The 17641-nt window shown below is 46.7% G+C and overlaps 1 protein-coding gene and 1 long non-coding RNA gene across 2 annotated transcripts in view; both read right to left on the minus strand.

The window, feature by feature from the left end:
* The window catches only part of LOC125435120 (carcinoembryonic antigen-related cell adhesion molecule 5-like), a 110720-nt gene extending 101489 nt beyond the window's left edge, over nucleotides 1-9231 (minus strand). The window contains exon 1 of the mRNA XM_048501174.1: nucleotides 9120-9231. Coding sequence (XP_048357131.1) covers nucleotides 9120-9204 — 85 coding nt within the window. The 5' untranslated portion in view covers nucleotides 9205-9231. The remainder of the gene's footprint in view (nucleotides 1-9119) is intronic.
* A 1068-nt stretch (nucleotides 9232-10299) lies between these two features.
* LOC125435122 lies at nucleotides 10300-16226 on the minus strand. The gene is made up of 3 exons (XR_007244858.1): nucleotides 16127-16226; nucleotides 12568-12638; nucleotides 10300-10729 (listed from the first exon to the last, which is right to left on the minus strand). It is a non-coding gene; the product is annotated as an uncharacterized LOC125435122 (long non-coding RNA).
* Between the last annotated feature and the right edge of the window lie 1415 nt (nucleotides 16227-17641).

Genomic DNA, 17641 nt, shown 5'->3' on the forward strand with positions numbered 1-17641 from the left:
TATTATTCTATCTTGCCTGCACCTCGCTTCTGAGCCACAGAGCGTTTTTCAAATAGGTGTCGTCCATTCACTAGGTACATTTGGTTGCTGTGGCTTATTGTGGTGAAATGGGAAAGGAACAGTAGCAGCAAATCAATTGCAGAGGCCAGCAGTACGTGCTCATGCAAACACGCAGCCTGATACTGTGCTGTATCCCACCTCTGATGCCACCCCTCCCTCTCAGTGGCAGTGGCGTTGGAGGTTAAGAGCTCATGTATCTAATCTGGACGAACCGGGTTTGATTCAAAGCTGTGCCGCCTGAGCTGTGGAGGCTTATCTGGGGAATTCAGATTAGCCTGTACACTCCCACACATGCCAGCTGGGTGACCTTAGGCTAGTCACAGCTTCTCAGAGCTCTCTCAGTCCTACCTACCTCACAGGGTGTTTGCTGTGAGGGGGGAAGGGCAAGGAGATTGTCAGCCCCTTTGAGTCTCCTGCAGTTGAGAAAGGGGGGATATAAATCAAAACTACTACTACTACTCCCCTCCCCCTCCCCTTCTTCCTCTTCCTCTTCCTCTTCCTCTTCCTCTTCCTCTTCCTCTTCCTCTTCCTCTTCCTCTTCTTCCTCTTCCTTCCTTCCTTCCTTCCTTCCTTCCTTCCTTCCTTCCTTCCTTCCTTCCTTCCTTTTTCTTCCTTCCTTCCTTCCTCCCTCCCTCCCTCTCTCCTTCCTTCCTTCCTTTTCCTTCCTTCCTTCCTTCCTTCCTTCCTTCCCTCCCTCTCCCTGTGTCTATGTGTGCATATGTGTTTCACTTCCACTCGAGTTACTGCCTATGTACTGTTTTCACTGCTCATATCTGGCCATTTGAGTGAACATTCTAAGCAGCACGAACATTCTAAGGGTGACAGTTACACACAGGCAGCTACATGTCCGTTTTACCTGGGCCAGGTGTGAAATTTCTGGTATGTGAACATCTAAAAACAGTCTTGCCTGGCTGACTATAGTGGCTGGGAATTTTCAGAGGAATTGGCCCAGCAGTTACTGAGGTACACTATCATCAACAAAAACACTGTTAGCCTTTTATATATATCGATGTGATTAAGAACATAAGAACATAAGAACAAGCCAGCTGGATCAGACCAAAGTCCATCTAGTCCAGCTCTCTGCTACTCGCAGTGGCCCACCAGGTGCCTTTGGGAGCTCACATGTAGGATGTGAACGCAATGGCCTTCTGCGGCTGTTGCTCCCGATCACCTGGTCTGTTAAGGCATTTGCAATCTCAGATCAAAGAGGATCAAGATTGGTAGCCATAAATCGACTTCTCCTCCATAAATCTGTCCAGAAGCCCCCTTTTAAAGCTATCCAGGTTCAGTGGCCCATCACCACCTCCTGTGGCAGCATATTCCAAACACCAATCACACGTTCAAAGTGAAGAAGTGTTTCCTTTTATTAGTCCTAATTCTTCCCCCCCAAAGCATTTTCAATGAATGCCCCCCCTTGGTTCTAGTATTGTGAGAAAGAGAGAAAAATTTCTCTCTGTCAACATTTTCTACCCCATGCATAATTTTATAGACTTCAATCATATCCCCCCTCAGACGTCTCCTCTCCAAACTAAAGAGTCCCAAACTGCTGCAGCCTACTCTCCCTCATAGGGAAGGTGCTCCAGTCCCTCAATCATCCTTGTTGCCCTTCTCTGCACTTTTTCTATCTCCTCAATATCCTTTTTGAGATGCGGCGACCAGAACTGGACACAGTACTCCAAGTGCGGTCGCACCACTGCTTTATATAAGGGCATGACAATCTTTGCAGTTTTATTATCAATTCCTTTTCTAATGATCCCCATCAATTCCTTTTCTAATGATTAAAACAGGGGTCTCCAATATGGAGCCTCTGGCCATCACACTGCCTACGGCTACCTTTCCCGGCACCTGCCCAACACTTTTGGAAAGTGGGGCTTTCATCCAGCAAGGCTTCTCATTGGCCACTGCAAATTTGATTGAGTGGGCAGATTTTTTAAAACGTTGTTTTGGAAGCAGCTGCCACCACAGCACAAGGATCTTCACAGTGTGACTGAAAGCCATTTCGTGGCTGGTTCTACCTCTTGAGGCAAACAGCTGGAGGCAGCCATTTTGTGGATGGTTCTGCCTCATGTGGCAGCATGGATATAGGTAAGGGGGGGTTCTCGGGTTTGAAACCCCCCCCCCAATTCATGTCCGAAGCTCCGCCCCTGCATTTGTGGGTTTTTAAAACATTTTAGTGCTTTTTTGGTTTTTGGCCTGCAGGGGGCACATTGTTTGGGCTAGCTAGCACCACCAAACTTTAAGGGATTGTTTGGGGAACTTTCCTAATGATACTACCCAGGTTTGGTGAGGTTTGGTTCAGGGGGTCCAAGGTTATGGACTCCCAAAGGGGGTGCCCCCATCCTCCATTGTTTCCAATGGGAGCTAATAGAAGATGGGGGCTACACATTTGAGGGTCCATAACTTTGAACCCCCTGAACCAAACTTCACCAATCCTGGGATATATTATCAGGAGAGTCTCTTATTGATACCACCCAGGTTTTGTGAAGTTTGGTCAAGGGAGTCCAAAGCTATGGACTCCCAAAGGGGGTGCCCCATTGTTTTCAATAGGAGCTAATAGAAGATGAAGGCTACATCTTTGAGGGTCCATAACTTTGGACATTTTGTACCGAACTTCACCAAACCTGGGATGTACTATCAGGAGAGTCTCTTATTGATACCACCCAGGTTTTGTGAAGTTTGGTCAAGGGAGTCCAAAGCTATGGACTTCCAAAGGGAGTGCCCCATCCCCCACTGTTTCCAAAGGGAGCTAATAGGAGATGGGGGCTACACCTTTGAGGATCCATAACTTTGGACCCCCTGACCCAAACTTCACCAAACCTGGGTGGTATCATTAGGAGAGACTCCTTAAGATACCCTGAAAGTTTGGTGCTTCTAACTTAACCATTGCACCCCTGACAGCAGGCACCCCCCAAATTTCCCCAGATTCTCCTTTTAAATCCACCCCTTTCAGCATGGATTTAAAGGGAGAATCTGAGGTCCTCAGTTTAGAAGAAGAAGAAGAGTTTGGATTTATATCCCCCTTTCTCTCCTGTAGGAGACTCAGAGGGGTTTACAATCTCCTTGCCCTTGCTCCCTCACAACAAAAAACCTGTGAGGTGGGTGGGGCTGAGAGAGTTCCAAAAAGCTGTGACTAGCCCAAGGTCACCCAGATGGCATGTGTGGGAGTGCCCAGGCTCATCTGAATTCCCCAGATCGGCCTCCACAGCTCAAGTGGCAGAGCAGGGAATCAAACCCGGTTCCTCCAGATTAGAATGCACCTGATCTTAACCACTACGCCACACTGAAAGTGATGCTGTTTCAGGGTGGGCGATAATCCACCCCAAAACAGCATCCCTTTCAATGTTGTTTAACTATGGACCCCAGATTCTCCCTTTAAGGTGGATTTAAAAGGAGGATTTGGGCTCTCTAGTTTAAACACCATTGAAAGTTATGCTGTTTGGGGGTGGATTCCAGCATCACAGCGGCTGCCCGGGGGGGGGGGGGGGCAAAACTCAGATTTTGCACCAGGCTCCATTTTCCCTCTATGCCTCTGCCCAGAGGGGAGGGGCAGGGGAGGGCAGGGCAGGAGAGTCTGCCATCCCCAACCTCGGAGAGCTGCTTTTATAAGCGCAAGGAGAGGGGCGGGGCTTGGGGAGGCGTGGCCATGCACTAGGGGCAGGTGGGGGTGTGGCCCCACCCCTGAACCCCCCCATAAAAAATCTATACCTACGTCCCTGCTGTGAGGTGATCCATTTAGGGTCCCTTGCACGGTGTGCATGTTACACTCCCATTAGGGGGAAAGACAGGATATGTTAAAAAATGTTAACTTTGATTTCTTAAGAACACACCGATCATTAACTAAAACATTTATCCGAACCGAAACCACTCTAGCAGGTATATCATTCCTTTTTTCTTGCTGAGGTTCTATGTTAACCAAGATTTCAACCACTCTCAACTGTCTATAAAACTTGTCCGCTTAGGTCTAAGTTGATGTTAGCCAGTTAGTCAGTAGAGTTACACGGAAACAAATCAGGTTATCTGCTTTTTCATAAAGGTTAAAAGTTGAAGTTTGCCTTCTTCTCGTAAATCATACATGTATTTTGATTGGCTTGTCTGCGCTTATGTTGTCTCCTATTTAGTTACAAATTAGTAAAATGTTGATGTAAATTGTATGTTATCTTGGTTGTAACCTGCCATGAGCCCAGCTACCCTGTTTCCCCAAATATAAGACATCCCCGGAAAATAAGACGTAGTAGAGGTTTTGTTGAAGTGTGAAATATAAGGCATCCCCCAAAAGTAAGATGTAGCAAAGTTTTTGTTTGGAAGCATGCCTGACGAACAGAATACAGAAATATAAGACATCCCCTGAAAATAAGACATAGCGCATCTTTGGGAGCAAAAATTAATATAAGGCACTGTCTTATATTCGGGGAAACACGGTAGTACAGGGGAGGGTATAATATGCATAACATGTATTATTATTATTAAGAGAAAGATAAGATGGATATTTTTCTATAAATGTGCACTTCTGTGACAAGCAAATCAGATTTCTCTGGCTGGAAGTCTCATTTAATGTATTTTAATATTTGAATGTCTCAGTTAGTAGATAAATGCACCTTTTTACTAACTCTGTAATTTATAATGCCAATAAAGGCTTTGGAATTGGATTTCTTGGGAATATAAGACCCTGTCTTATTTTCAGGGAAACACAGGTACTTCTGTATTGTCGAAGCCTTTCACTGCTGGATTCAACTGGTTCTGGTGGGTTTTCCGGGCTGTGTGGCCGTGGTCTGGTGGATTTTGTTCCTAACGTTTCGCCTGCATCTATGGCTGGCATCTTCAGAGGCGTATCACAGATTCCAGAGGACTGAGGAGAAACAGCCCACCACCGGAAAAAATATTTCTACCATACATCAAGGGAATCACAGATCAAATAGGGAAACTGATGAAAAAGCATTACGTAGAGACCATCTTCAAACCCACCAGAAAAATACAGACCCCCTCACTTCTGCAGGAGTATATCACATACCCTGTAGCTGAGGAAAGATCTACATAGGAACTACAAAATGCAGCATTCAGACCCGTATTAAGGAACACAAAAGACACTGTCGGCTTAACCATCCTGAAAAATTTGCAGTTGCAGAACATGTGTTAAACAAAACTGGACATAACATTTTATTTGAGAACACTGACATTCTGGACAATTCAGAAGCTTACTATGTCAGACTGCACAGGGAGGCCATTGAAATTCACAAACACCAGGAGAACTTCAATAAGAAAGAAGAGATCGCTTAAAATTAGCAAGGCAGCCTGGCTCCCAGTAAAAAAATGGACTGATAAACCCCACCGCGCAATACACGTACCTCAACCACACCTTTGCATAGCAAGTTCCACCCAAACACTTAAAGATTGGTTCCCCACCCTGGGACATGGACAATATACCACACTAAACTTTCCCTTCTCACTTAGACACAGTGTGAAACAGACTTTTCTCTGTGATACGCCTCTGAAGATGCCAGCCACAGATGCAGGCGAAACGTTAGGAACAAAATCCACCACACCATGGCCACACAGCCCGGAAAACCCACCAGAACCAACGGGTACTTCTGTCTTTGCAACTGGACCCCTTGAGTCCAAGAAGGTAAGGCAGGATAGAAATTTAATCAAATGCAACAAAACAACCAGGTCGAGTTCATCCTGAACAAAAAAAAACAGCTTCAATGCCAGAATTACCATGAAGTATCAGGTCTCATTTCAGGCTACTGAAAAGGGTTTCATGCCTCTGGCTTGTTCTACTACCAGATCAGCAAATATATACAGTCAAACCAATACTGAAAAATTTGAGGCCAGCCAAGCCGAAAAAACAAGGACTGTATATATAGGGATACAAGGCAATGAGGTATAAGCAGTTAGTTTGAGTATCATTTCAATAGACACTTCATAAACCCTTCATAAAGATTATTCATAAAGATATATTGTGGCTATTTAACTGGATATAAAGGTAATAAACAAACATATAATGAGAGCACGTCATGAACATTGTCCATGAGGCACGCGAATGCGGCTGCTGTCGCCGTAGTTTCTTCATCACTTGCTGGAGCTGCTGCTGTCTACTACCACCATTCATCTTAATATTTTTGATTCATTGAATATTGGAGATACTGACTCTTTCAACTGACTGGTACACGCAATATGACTATTGCAGGTTTCGTGCCTCATGGACAATGTGTATGACATGCTCTCATTATATGTGTGTTTATTACCTTTATATCCAGTTAAATAATCACAATTACAGTACAGTACAGTAAACCTTTATTAGGCATAAATAATTCTGCATACAGTATGTTTTTACTTACTAAGTATTTACTTAGTGATGCATCTTCTGAGTTAACCTTTAGGGTCGCTACATATCTAGCGGAAGTAATATCCCAAAGACAGTACTAAAATGTGTCCCTCAATGTATCAAATCATCTAAATTACATTGATTTGATGTCTGAGGCCTAGGTCACTGTGGTGAACATGGGAAGTCATTCAAATCAGTTTTGATTAACATATGGATGTCGCGGTGTGTCTCCGGAGAGTTTGTGTATGATTTGTCCTAACTTGGTGTACTGGATTCCTCGTTGTATTGCTGTTTATCATACAAACATACTGTATGCAGAATTATTTATGCCTAATAAAGGTTTACTGTACTATAATCACAATATATTTGGGTGCTGTGTGGTTTCCGGGCTGTATGGCCGTGTTCTAGCAGCATTCTCCCCTGACGTTTCGCCTGCATCTGTGGCTGGCATCTTCAGAAAGCCTTCGACAATACAATCACAATATATCTTTATGAATAATCTTTATGAACGGTTTATGAAGTATCTATTGAAATTATACTCAAACTAACTGCTTATACCTCATTGCCTTGTATCCCTATATTTTTATTTATTTATTTATTTATATTTTAGATTTCTAGGCCGCCTCTTCCCCGAAGGATACTTGGAATAGTTTATTGGCATACAGTCCTTGTTTTTTTCGGCTTGGCTGGCCTCAAATTTTTCAGTATTGTTCTACTACCAGCCATTCTTATGCTGCCTTTTAAAAGCGGTTTCACTGAATCCTTCTTAAGTGTCAGCTGCCAAGAACAGGGAAGGAGGGGGAGGGCACAGAAATAATGAATCTTCCAACACTCGGACTATTTGGGTTGAAAATTCAACGTTGGGGTTTGTGTTAAGTCAGATTTTAAGATTAAAATCCCAGAGTCAGTTGCCAAGAATGGGTCAAGAGGCAGTCACTGAAACACACTAAATGATTCAATCCAAAAATTGCAGATTTTCTGACATTCTAATTATACTCTGTCTCAGAGAAATATGTTAGTACAGTCGGTTGAGGTACAGCAGTCAAGAAAACTGTATGCTTCCGCATTAGAAAATAGTCCCCAACAAATATGAGACTTATCAGTCATATTTATGCGATGTCTTTGTCGAAACCATTATTTTGTGCATTGTTGACCATGATACTTTTATACAAGAGAATTTATAGTTCATTGAATGACTATCACCAATTCTTTCAACTGGATAGATAGTCCAACTGCCTAGCTAGGTAGGCAGGTGGAGAATTAGAACCTCAAATGAAACTCCTGAGAAACAGCCTGGCTTTGGATACTTGGAATAGTTTATTGGCATATTATTAGAATGGTTCAACCTCCTAAGGCTGGGGGTGGGGGGGGGGGAATTGGGGCGCACCCAAATTCATGGCAGCAGGGGTGATTTCACCCTCTGTAACTGTTATGCACCACTGTCCTCAAAAGCACAACAGTTCGTGCTTCCCAGGGGGAGGTGGGACTTGCTCCTGCTTTCCAGCAGCCGTTATCCCGGTTGGGCAGGAGGAGGGGGGGGGATGAGACCCAAGGGACTCAGGTGGGGCGACAGCCCCTTCCTGCCTGTTGGAAGAAAGGGACTGTACGCTGTTTCCTGCCTCATCCTACAGAGGGGTTTTTTACTAGCGAGCTAGTGGCTAGATAGGGACTTAGGAATTTGTCACCTTTACCCTATCATGCTGACTCTATCCCTTTGATGTAGACTGATACTCTTAGGGACTTCCTCCCTTGCTTCCGCCTTCTTCTCGGACACTCTCCATTACTCTTACTTTCACCATGCCTAGGGAGAGGATGTGTCTCCTACGCATCCGCCTCCATCCAGCTAGATTAGACTAGATCAGTGATGGCGAACCTATGGCACGGGTGCCAGAGGTGGCACTCGGAGCCCTCTCTGTGGGCACGTAGGCACAGAGTTTGTCATGTGGGGGGTGGAAAATCACCACACACACACACACACACACACACACATCTAGGCTGGCCTGGGCCACTGAGCACAACGTGCGCACACCACGGTGAGCAGGGAGGACTCAGCTGGCGGGCCTGGTGCCTATGCTCTGGGTGGCTGCTGCCCGAAGGCGGGGGGTGCAGAGGAGGCAGAGATGCTAGAGAGGCACAGAGCGGTGCACACGGGACTTGCTGGAGGCTAGAGCAGGCTGGCCCCGGCTCGAGCGGGTGGGGCGGAGGAAGAGGGAGCTAACCAGTTTTTTCTGAACTGAAACCTCAGCATTCAGGTTAAATTGCTGGGTTGGCACTTTGCGATAAATAAGTTGGGTTTGGGTTGCAATTTGGGCACTCGGTCTCAAACAGGTTCGCCATCACTGGACTAGATAGTGAACCTCTCTCTCCACCTTGCTATCCAGAATGGAGTTCACTAATAAATACTCTTTTTATTAGATAAGAAACGACAAATGACTCCGATTTTCTTTTGCGTCTGAAGTTCTCTCTAGCAAGCTCAACCACGTGTTTGTGCCCAGGTAAGCTTCCCTGTGTTCAGCCTCTGTGCCACTCTGCTACTTTTCAAGGGATACACACGCACCAGGTGTGGATCTTCCGACACTGCCAAGGCAAAGAAGGTGGAGAACCGTCGCCCGGGGAGGGGAGGGGCGCCCACTCCGGAGCCGGGCGACCCACCTGGGCTGCCGTGTTGGAGGGGCTCAGGGCGGGGCTCCGTCATCCTCCCCCCGCCCCCCACACACAGGGTCCAGATCCGTCTCACCTGCGAGCAGCGCGGCTGGCCAGGAGCTGTGCCGTCTGGGCGACCCCCCAGCGGGCCAGGGCCCCTCCGCCCCCCGCCTGCCCATGGAGGGGCTCGGCTCGCCGCCGCCTCCGCCTGCCGGGGGGGGGGGGGAACGGGGCCAGCGCGGAGTAGGCGCCCCGCATCTTTCGGATCCCGGACGAGCGCCCCCAGCGGGCGGACGGGGAAGGTCACCCCAGCGAGTCATCCTTTCGATTTGCGCGGGCGGGCGCGGGAAGGATTTGCGCTGCAGGGCAACTGCCTGGTGGATCGCGCCCCATCTTGACGCTTGACCTCCCTTCCTTTTTGTTCTGAATCAGGCCGAGGTTGCATAAGTGCAAAGGGTATAAGACGGATAATTGAGGCAGGGAAGTCTTTGCACTTTTCTCAGCTTCCGCAGAATCGGGAACCCCCCCCCCCATCTCGTGATGTCAGGGTGCACCGAAGCAGTCAAGTGCCACAGATCAGCCGGTTCTTTGTTACATGTCGATCTCCCTTCTGTTTATGCCGGTTCAGGGCAACTAACAGCAGCTGCAGACTGGATAGGTAGCTACGCATCACCCAAATGAATCATGCTGTCCGTTATCGCCCGGATATTCATTTAAAATACCCGCTATGGTGGTCCAGGAAACTGCCTGAGTTCTCTCAGCCAACTTCTACAAGTTCCCCAGAACAAGGACCCCTCTCTCCTGCCACAGATTCTGCTCCTCTTGGTAGCTGACCTGGGCCCTTTCCCCACTTACCTTTTTCCGAGGGCTGCTGCCCGCAATTCCCAGTGCGCGGCATCCCTGGCGCGCGCCCGGGCGTCCCCACGGGGTCATCAAAAGGCGCCCTTTGAAAGAGCGCCAGGGATGCCTCGGGCTGAGGGGCGCGACAGCAGCAGCGTCGGGGCGGCTGCGCTGTCGCCGCCCCTCTCAGTGGGGAGTGCCGAGGGGCCCTGCGCGAGTAGCGCAGGGCTTAAGATAAGTGGGGAAAGGCCCCTGGAGAGCTTCCCAAACAACCTCCCAGCCACTCTGTCTGCCCTCCTGGCTCCTGCTCTCCATAATACTGAAAACACTGCGCACACACACACACACAGTTGGTTTTGTAGCAGGTTCTATTTAATGAAAGCAGACACACAGAAATGGGAGTATGCCATTTGCACATTTAATTATAACAACTAGATGTTTAGACGGACTCGTCAGTTGAAGTTTGTGTTGCCAGTAGTTTGTGTTGTTTTAGAAAAGGTAAGATCACAAGGTGGGGGAGAAGCTCAAACGCAAATATTCCAAACTGGTGCAGAACCACTTTCTGTTTTATTTTCTCCCAAAAAGAGCATGTAGTTCAATGTGCAACTGGTTGCTGAAAGCTCAGAATATGTATTTCTAGACAATCTGGAGCCCCTCTGAGCTAAAAGAACAGGAAGGGTAGAAAGAACTTTTCTTTCATTTTGATTTTAAAAAGTGTCAGCGTGCTCCTTCCTGTCAATGGAAAAATATTTATTTCCTTCTTTCTTTCCTTCTTTTTTCAATCACAGCAATTTCTTTTCCATTACTGTCAATCGTTGCTACATATCAAAAATGGCTTCCAGGCTTTAGTTGACCATTTCAGACCTGATGGAACAGAAAAGGAAATTCAGGTCCCACAGATGTGACCTCGGCATGCCCAATGGCATAGTGGTTAAGAGCGGGTGTACTCTAATCTGGAGGATCCGGGTTTGATTCCCCACTTGGCTGCCTGAGCTGTGGAGGCTTATCTGGGTGACCTTGGGCTAGTCACAGTTCTTCGGAGCTCTCTCAACCCCACTTACGTCTCAGGGTGTTTGTTGTGAGGGGGGAAGGGAAAGGAGTTTGTAAGCCCCTTTGAGTCTCCTTACAGGAGAGAAAGGTGGGGATATAAACCCAACTCTTCTTCTTCTTCAATGTCAAAGTATGCTTCACATACACATCTAGGCTGGCCTGGGCTGCTGGGCTCGATTATTAGCATTAAACCTAAGACCTAGTTTTGGGGAAGCAGGGTAACTGTTAAACCTCACTGATTTTCATGTGAAGAACTAAAGCATGATCCTTTACCTGGGAGTAAGCTTGGTTGCTGGCAATGGGGCTTACTTCTGAGTCATGATTCACCCATTGGAAGAGTTGCACAGTTGCTTCAAAGCAAAGCCACCGACTACCACCAAGCTTACTCCTGAGTAACGCATGCCTAGGAGTCAACCGTTTTTTCTAAACTAAAACCTCAGTATTCAGGTTAAATTCGTCGTTGGCACTTCTATGTAAATAAGTGGGTTTTGGGTTGCAATTTGGGCACTCGGTCTCGAAAAGGTTCGCCATCACTGCCCTAAGCTGAGGCCAAAGGAGAAGGAACTTGAGTGGCATCCGCAGAAATCCCAGAGTTGCCGCATTGCCCAGATCTGAACCCCTAAACCTTTCCTTGGTCTGGACTAGGATGACTCAGGCCAGCCTGATCTCATCAGATCGCAGAAGCAAATGAGGCCAGTACTTGGATGGGAGGCCATCAAGGGAATGCAGGGCTGTTGTGTAGAGGCAGGCAATGGTAAACCACCTTGCCACATTTACTGGTTTGCCATAAGTTGGCTGTGACTTCATGGAACTCTATCTATCTGTCTGTCTGTCTGTCTGTCTGTCTGTCTGTCTGTCTGTCTGTCACCTACCTGCCTACCTACCTACCTACCTGCCTGCCTGCCTGCCTGCCTACCTACCTACCTACCTACCTACCTACCTGCCTGCCTGCCTACCTGCCTACCTACCTACCTACCTACCTACCTACCTACCTACCTACCTACCTACCTACCTACCTACCTACTCCATTTCTTATTTTCATTTCTATTTATTTTATTTATTTATTACAGGCGATAATCGCCTCCTCAAGGCTCAGGGCGTGAACATGAATATACCAATAGAGCACCAATACAATCAATAAATCTCAAATCGTTAAATAAATCATAGTAATGGCTCTATAGTCTTGAATCATTAAAACACCATTAAAAGCAGCGTGTTAATATCAAATACAATAAATAATACAAGAGGCGACCTACTAACCAATCCCCTAAAAGAGGGGAGGGATGGCAGGATCCACAGATGTTAACGGGGCATCAGCGCCATCCTCCCCAAAGGCCTGGCGGAACAGCTCAGTCTTGCAAGCCCCTGCGAACTCATTGAGATCCGGTGAGGCCTGCCACACAGCTGGAGGGAGAGCGTTCCACCAGGCGGGGGCCAGAGCTGTATCTATCTATTTATTTTTTCAACTTATATACTGCCCAACCCCTGAAGGGCTTTAGACAGGGAAACCTTTCCAGGTATCTCTTTCCTGTCTCATCTACAGAGGGAATTCTCTGGGGCCCAACCCCATTCTCTTTCAAGCACCCTTTAGATCCATACAGCTGCTTCGAAAAAGCTTTAATTTCTACCCCCAGCAATACAAACTCACTCACCGCCGACTGCTTTGCAGAAACAGGTAGGGAAGAGTTCGGCCCCCTCTGGGGCACTCTTTGACCCCAGCAACCTGAAGGGGGAAAGAAAACACAGCGAGTGAAAATTGGGCAGCCAGTTTTGGGCGGTCGTGGGTTTTAAACCTGCCCCAGTTTGGAGTGCTTTTACCTTCGTGCAGCTGGTTAGTCAGCTGTGTCCACTGCAGGGTCATTCGCATCTAGACAAAGTGATCCATGCCGTTGTTTAACTGACTACTGCAATACACTCTAGTTGGGGCTACCCTCGAAGACTGTTTGGAATCGGGAGCTATTGCAAAACGCTGGTCGGGTGGGCAGCTCTTGAGATTTATGACCCCAATGCTACAGCAATTGCACCAGCTACCAATCTGCTGCTGAGCCCAATTTAAGATGTCGGTCGTAAGAGGTTAAGAGCTCGTGTATCCAATCTGGAGGAACTGGGTTTGATTCCCAGCTCTGCCGCCTGAGCTGTGGAGGCTTATCTGGGGAATTCAGATTAGCCTGTACACTCCCACACACGCCAGCTGGGTGACTCCAAGCAGTCACAGCTTCGAGCTTCAGCCCCACCTCCTCGCAGAGGGTGTTTGCTGTGAGCGGGGAAGGGCAAGGAGATTGTCAGCCCCTTTGAATCTCCTGCAGGAGAGAAAGGGGGGAGATAAATCCAAACTCTTCTCTTCTTAAAAGTCTCACGTGGTTTAAGACTGGAGTATCTGAAGCATAGTCTTTCTTTGTACATTCCTGCCCAGGTGTTAAGAGGCTGTCCCACCAATCAAGGAAGTTTGGCTGGGGGGGTACATGAAAAAGGGCTTTTCACTGGCATTATGCCACAGCCTTCCCAGGGAGGCCTACCTGACTCCCTCCCTCTTGTTCTTTAGGAGGCAACTGAGGATGGTTGTATGTATTGGCGAAGGCTTTCGCGGCCAGAATCACTGGAGTGTTGTGTGGTTTCAGGGTGCCTGTATGGCTGTGTCCTACTAGCACTTTCTCCTGATGTTTCGCCTGCATCCATGGCTGGCATCTTCAGAGGATCCCCTGAAGATGCCAGCCACAGATGCAGGCGAAATGCCAGGAGAATAAGGCTTTAATGAAAAAGGATTTTTTTTTCTCACTGGCATTATGGAATAGCCTTCCCAGGGAGGCCTGCCTGACTCCCTTACTCTTGATGTTTAGGAGGCAAATTAAGATGGTTTTACTTAGAGGAGTGCATTTGATCAATGTACGAACAATTTTTTTTTGCTAAAACATCTTTCCTGGATCTCAACGGAAAACACCGCTGGCATTAACCAGTTGGGTTTTATGAAGGGAAAGGCTATGTGGGGTCACTCTCCAACTTTGAAATCCTGATTTCAAAATATGTAAAGATGGGTAAATCTAATCTCTACCCTGTTTCCCCGAATATAAGACATCCCCAGAAAATAAGGCGTAGTAGAGGTTTTGCTGAAGTGCGAAATATAAGGCATCCCCCGAAAGTAAGACGTAGCAAAGTTTTTGTTTGGAAGCATGCCTGACGAACAGAATAAATACAGAAATATAAGACATCCCCTGAAAATAAGACATAGCGCATCTTTGGGAGCAAAAATTAATATAAGACACTGTCTTATATTCGGCGAAACACGGTATGTAGCTTTTATTGATCTTAAAGGGGCCTTTGGTTCTGTGGGCCAAGCTAATGAAGCTTGGTATAAATCTGAGGCTTTTTTTTGTTAATAATGTCCCTATACAAAAACCCTTCTTGCCAGGTGAGAAGTGATCCCGCACGAGCCCATTTGACTCCCCAAATTCTGGTATCCCCGGGTGTCAAACAGGGGTGTATGTCGGCCCCTGTATAGTTTAATCTTTTCCTTCACGATTTTGCTTTGTTTTTGTTGAATGTTAATTCTCATTGCCCGCATTTGGAAAATGTCCCTGTGCCTTCTATATGCAAATGATGCGGTCGTTTTATCTCATTCAAGCTATTACTTAAATGATATCAGATCCTCTGAAGATGCCAGCCACAGATGCAGGCGAAACGTCAGGAGAGAATGCTGCTAAAACATGGCCATACAGCCCAGAAACCACACAGCACCCCAGTGATTCTGGCCGTGAAAGCCTTCGACAATACTTAGGGATTGTTTTTCATCATCAACCAGGCTGGTCCAAACATAGAGATAAGATCATGAAGAGCAGTCGAAATCTGTCAGCTGCCGTTCAAAAGTTCTTTTTCCACAGTGGTGGTAAATTTATCCCGGCAGCTTTGAAATTATTCAACATGGTCCAACTCTTTATTAATTTATATTCCAGATGCTATGGATCCTATCATTCCCGCCAGCATGGCCAATTGGCCATGCTGGCAGGGGCTGATGGGAATTGTTGTCCATAACATCTGGAGTGCCAAAGGTTCGCCACCACTGACCTATTATAATTATATGGAGTCCCTAGATGGATTCCTGCTTGGAAGCCCTCTCTTGAACATATCCAATCTGGTTTTCTTTATAAAATGTTTGGGTCCTCCGTTGTGTCCCTTATGCTGTCCTTTCTTTGGAGGCGGGACAGCATCTTTTAAGAACTAGAGGTTGGGTCGCAACTTTTACATTCTAGCTGCTCGACTTCTGGCAGCCAGCCTCTATGACATAGATAAGAGTCTTATCTATGACTAAGACTCATGTCACAGATTGCTTAAAGATTGCTTTCCCTTTTAAGCAATCTTTGGGGAATTGCCCCTTTAAGAAAGTCATAGAGGTGGCTGCCGGAGTGGCAGCCTGGAGCCAGCCTGGGTAAGTCCAGGGCGACTGCTGAGAAGGAGGGGCTGTGCGAGTAAGCGCTGTGGCGCTTGCTCGTGAGTAAGCTGCGGGGCTTACTTGTGAGCAAGCAGGGCGCTCCTGGGGGGTGGCGCCCGGAGGGTTTTTGATGTCCGGCCACCATTTGGACCCAGTACTCCTCTGGTTGCATTTGTTATCTTGTGGGGACATGACTATTGCTATTACTATCTGTAGCCGACCTTGGGGCGCCTTAGCTCCCGGGATTGTTTTTCACAACATTCCTGGGAAAGCGGGGAGGGGGGACTTGCAACAAGATAAAGGGGATGGCAAAGGCCAGGTTTATCAGAACAGGCTTTAGCAATCTTGAGTCCTCTGATGCTTTATCAACTGATCAACTGATCTACTGATCAACAATTCAGAGTCCGTTTATTGGCTTGAGGTTCGAGACCTAACACTATGAAGACACGACCCCTAGAGAATCACAGCATGAGGTTTTTTTTAAAAAAAACAGAATGACCACAGAAAGGTAGCCGGGAATCGTATCCAGGGGATGAGTATGAACAAACAGGGAGGAGGGAATTGAAAACGTTTTGAAAACGTTTTCAGACTGTTTTCAATGGTGTGTGTGGAATCCTCAGAGTCCTCGGCAATCCTCAGGGTCCTCAGCAAGGCCTTTTCAGTGGTCAGAAGAATCCCAGGCCACCTCGTCTCCCTTTTGCCAGTGGAAAGGGAGATCCACATCCTCTGATGCCCTTCCTGTCCCATAAGGTGGTAACACAACCACCAGCCCCCCACGTCTTACTCACAGACAGCGTAGTAAAGCAGGGCTCCAATCAGCGCAGTGCCAGCCAAGGCCCCGGCCACGATCCCGACAACCACGATCTTGTCCAAAGCATGAGTGTCTGAAACAGGAAAGTGTCTTTTTTTGAACCCAGGAAAGCTCTTCTGAAGCAGCAAGCTTTCCCTGAAAATATGCCATCATTTCATATTTTAATTTATTAAAAGGTGTGTTTAAAACGGGTTGGCCCTAGTGCCTACTGACATCTTTTACTGGCGCCCACCAAACCTTTTTAGAAAGTGGGGCTTTTGCCCAGCAAGGCTTCTCATTGGCCGCTGGAAGTTTGGTGGACTGGGCAGATTTTTTTAAAAAATGTTGCTTCGGCATCAGCTGATACCACAGAACAAGGATCTTCACTGTGGGGCTGACAGTAAGCTGCAGCAGCCATTTTGTGGCTGGTTCTGCTTCCCAAGTCAGTCATTTTCTGGCAGCCATTTTGTGATTGAGCTCACTGTGTTGTGTCAGAATTCCAAAGGTGCCTGCAGGCTCCAAGAGGGGGGGGGGACCCCTGGTTTAAAGGCCTCTGTGTCATTGGTCATGCTGCTATTATTATTATTATTATTATTATTATTATTATTATTATTATTATTATTATTATTATTATTATTATAGTGATACAAAAACAGTTATACACAGCAAACAAGATCAATATGCTGGATTTTGTATTACATCACACGTCGGACACTTCCCAAGCATCTAGGACTGTGTGATGTATCGACGAATAATGCGTGCAGCGCCGAGTAGGGCGGCCTTTTGCAGCTGACATATGGTGATTTTGTCAGCGCCGATTGTTTTTAAGTGCCATCCAAGGTCTTTAGGCACTGCACCCAGTGTGCCGATCACCACTGGGACTGTTCTGCTTCCCAGGTGGTTATTTAGGTGCCCTGCACCCGGCCAAAGCAGAGTGTAAGACTCACTGACCCAGTTAACAGTTCAACACTTAAAGCTTTAATTGTAACAACGTTGACTGACCCCGACTCCTCCCAGGTCTAACTAAATAATGGTTACTTTGTTGCAGAAACTTTCTGTTGACTGGAACTTATTAACATAAATGCTGTGAGCCTATAACATCTTTGACTGTCTAACTTGTTGCTGTCACCCAGCTTCCGTTGGCCCCTAACTGCCAAAATCAGATGGGTTGCTGGGTAATAACTGCCGTAGAACACCAGCCCTGGGGCTTCTTAAAGGGACAGAACTAAATTAGGTTCCCTCCCATTGAATACTATACAAAACATAGCTCAACCCATACCAACTGTGGGGAAACTAAATCTTAAAGGGGAAATAAACAAAGGCTCTGTGGGGGCATGACAGGGACCACCTTTACTGGTTTGTGCCAGAGTCTTTGTAGTTCAGTCCTTAAATCTGTGTATCGTGTAAGCTTTTCCAGTTGCTTCTCATCAATTCTGCTTATTATTATTATTATTATTATTATTATTATTATTATTATTATTATTATTATTATTATTATTATTATTGTTGTTGT

Source organism: Sphaerodactylus townsendi, linkage group LG06 (assembly GCF_021028975.2).
Source record: "Sphaerodactylus townsendi isolate TG3544 linkage group LG06, MPM_Stown_v2.3, whole genome shotgun sequence".
NCBI classification, from domain to species: domain Eukaryota; kingdom Metazoa; phylum Chordata; class Lepidosauria; order Squamata; family Sphaerodactylidae; genus Sphaerodactylus; species Sphaerodactylus townsendi.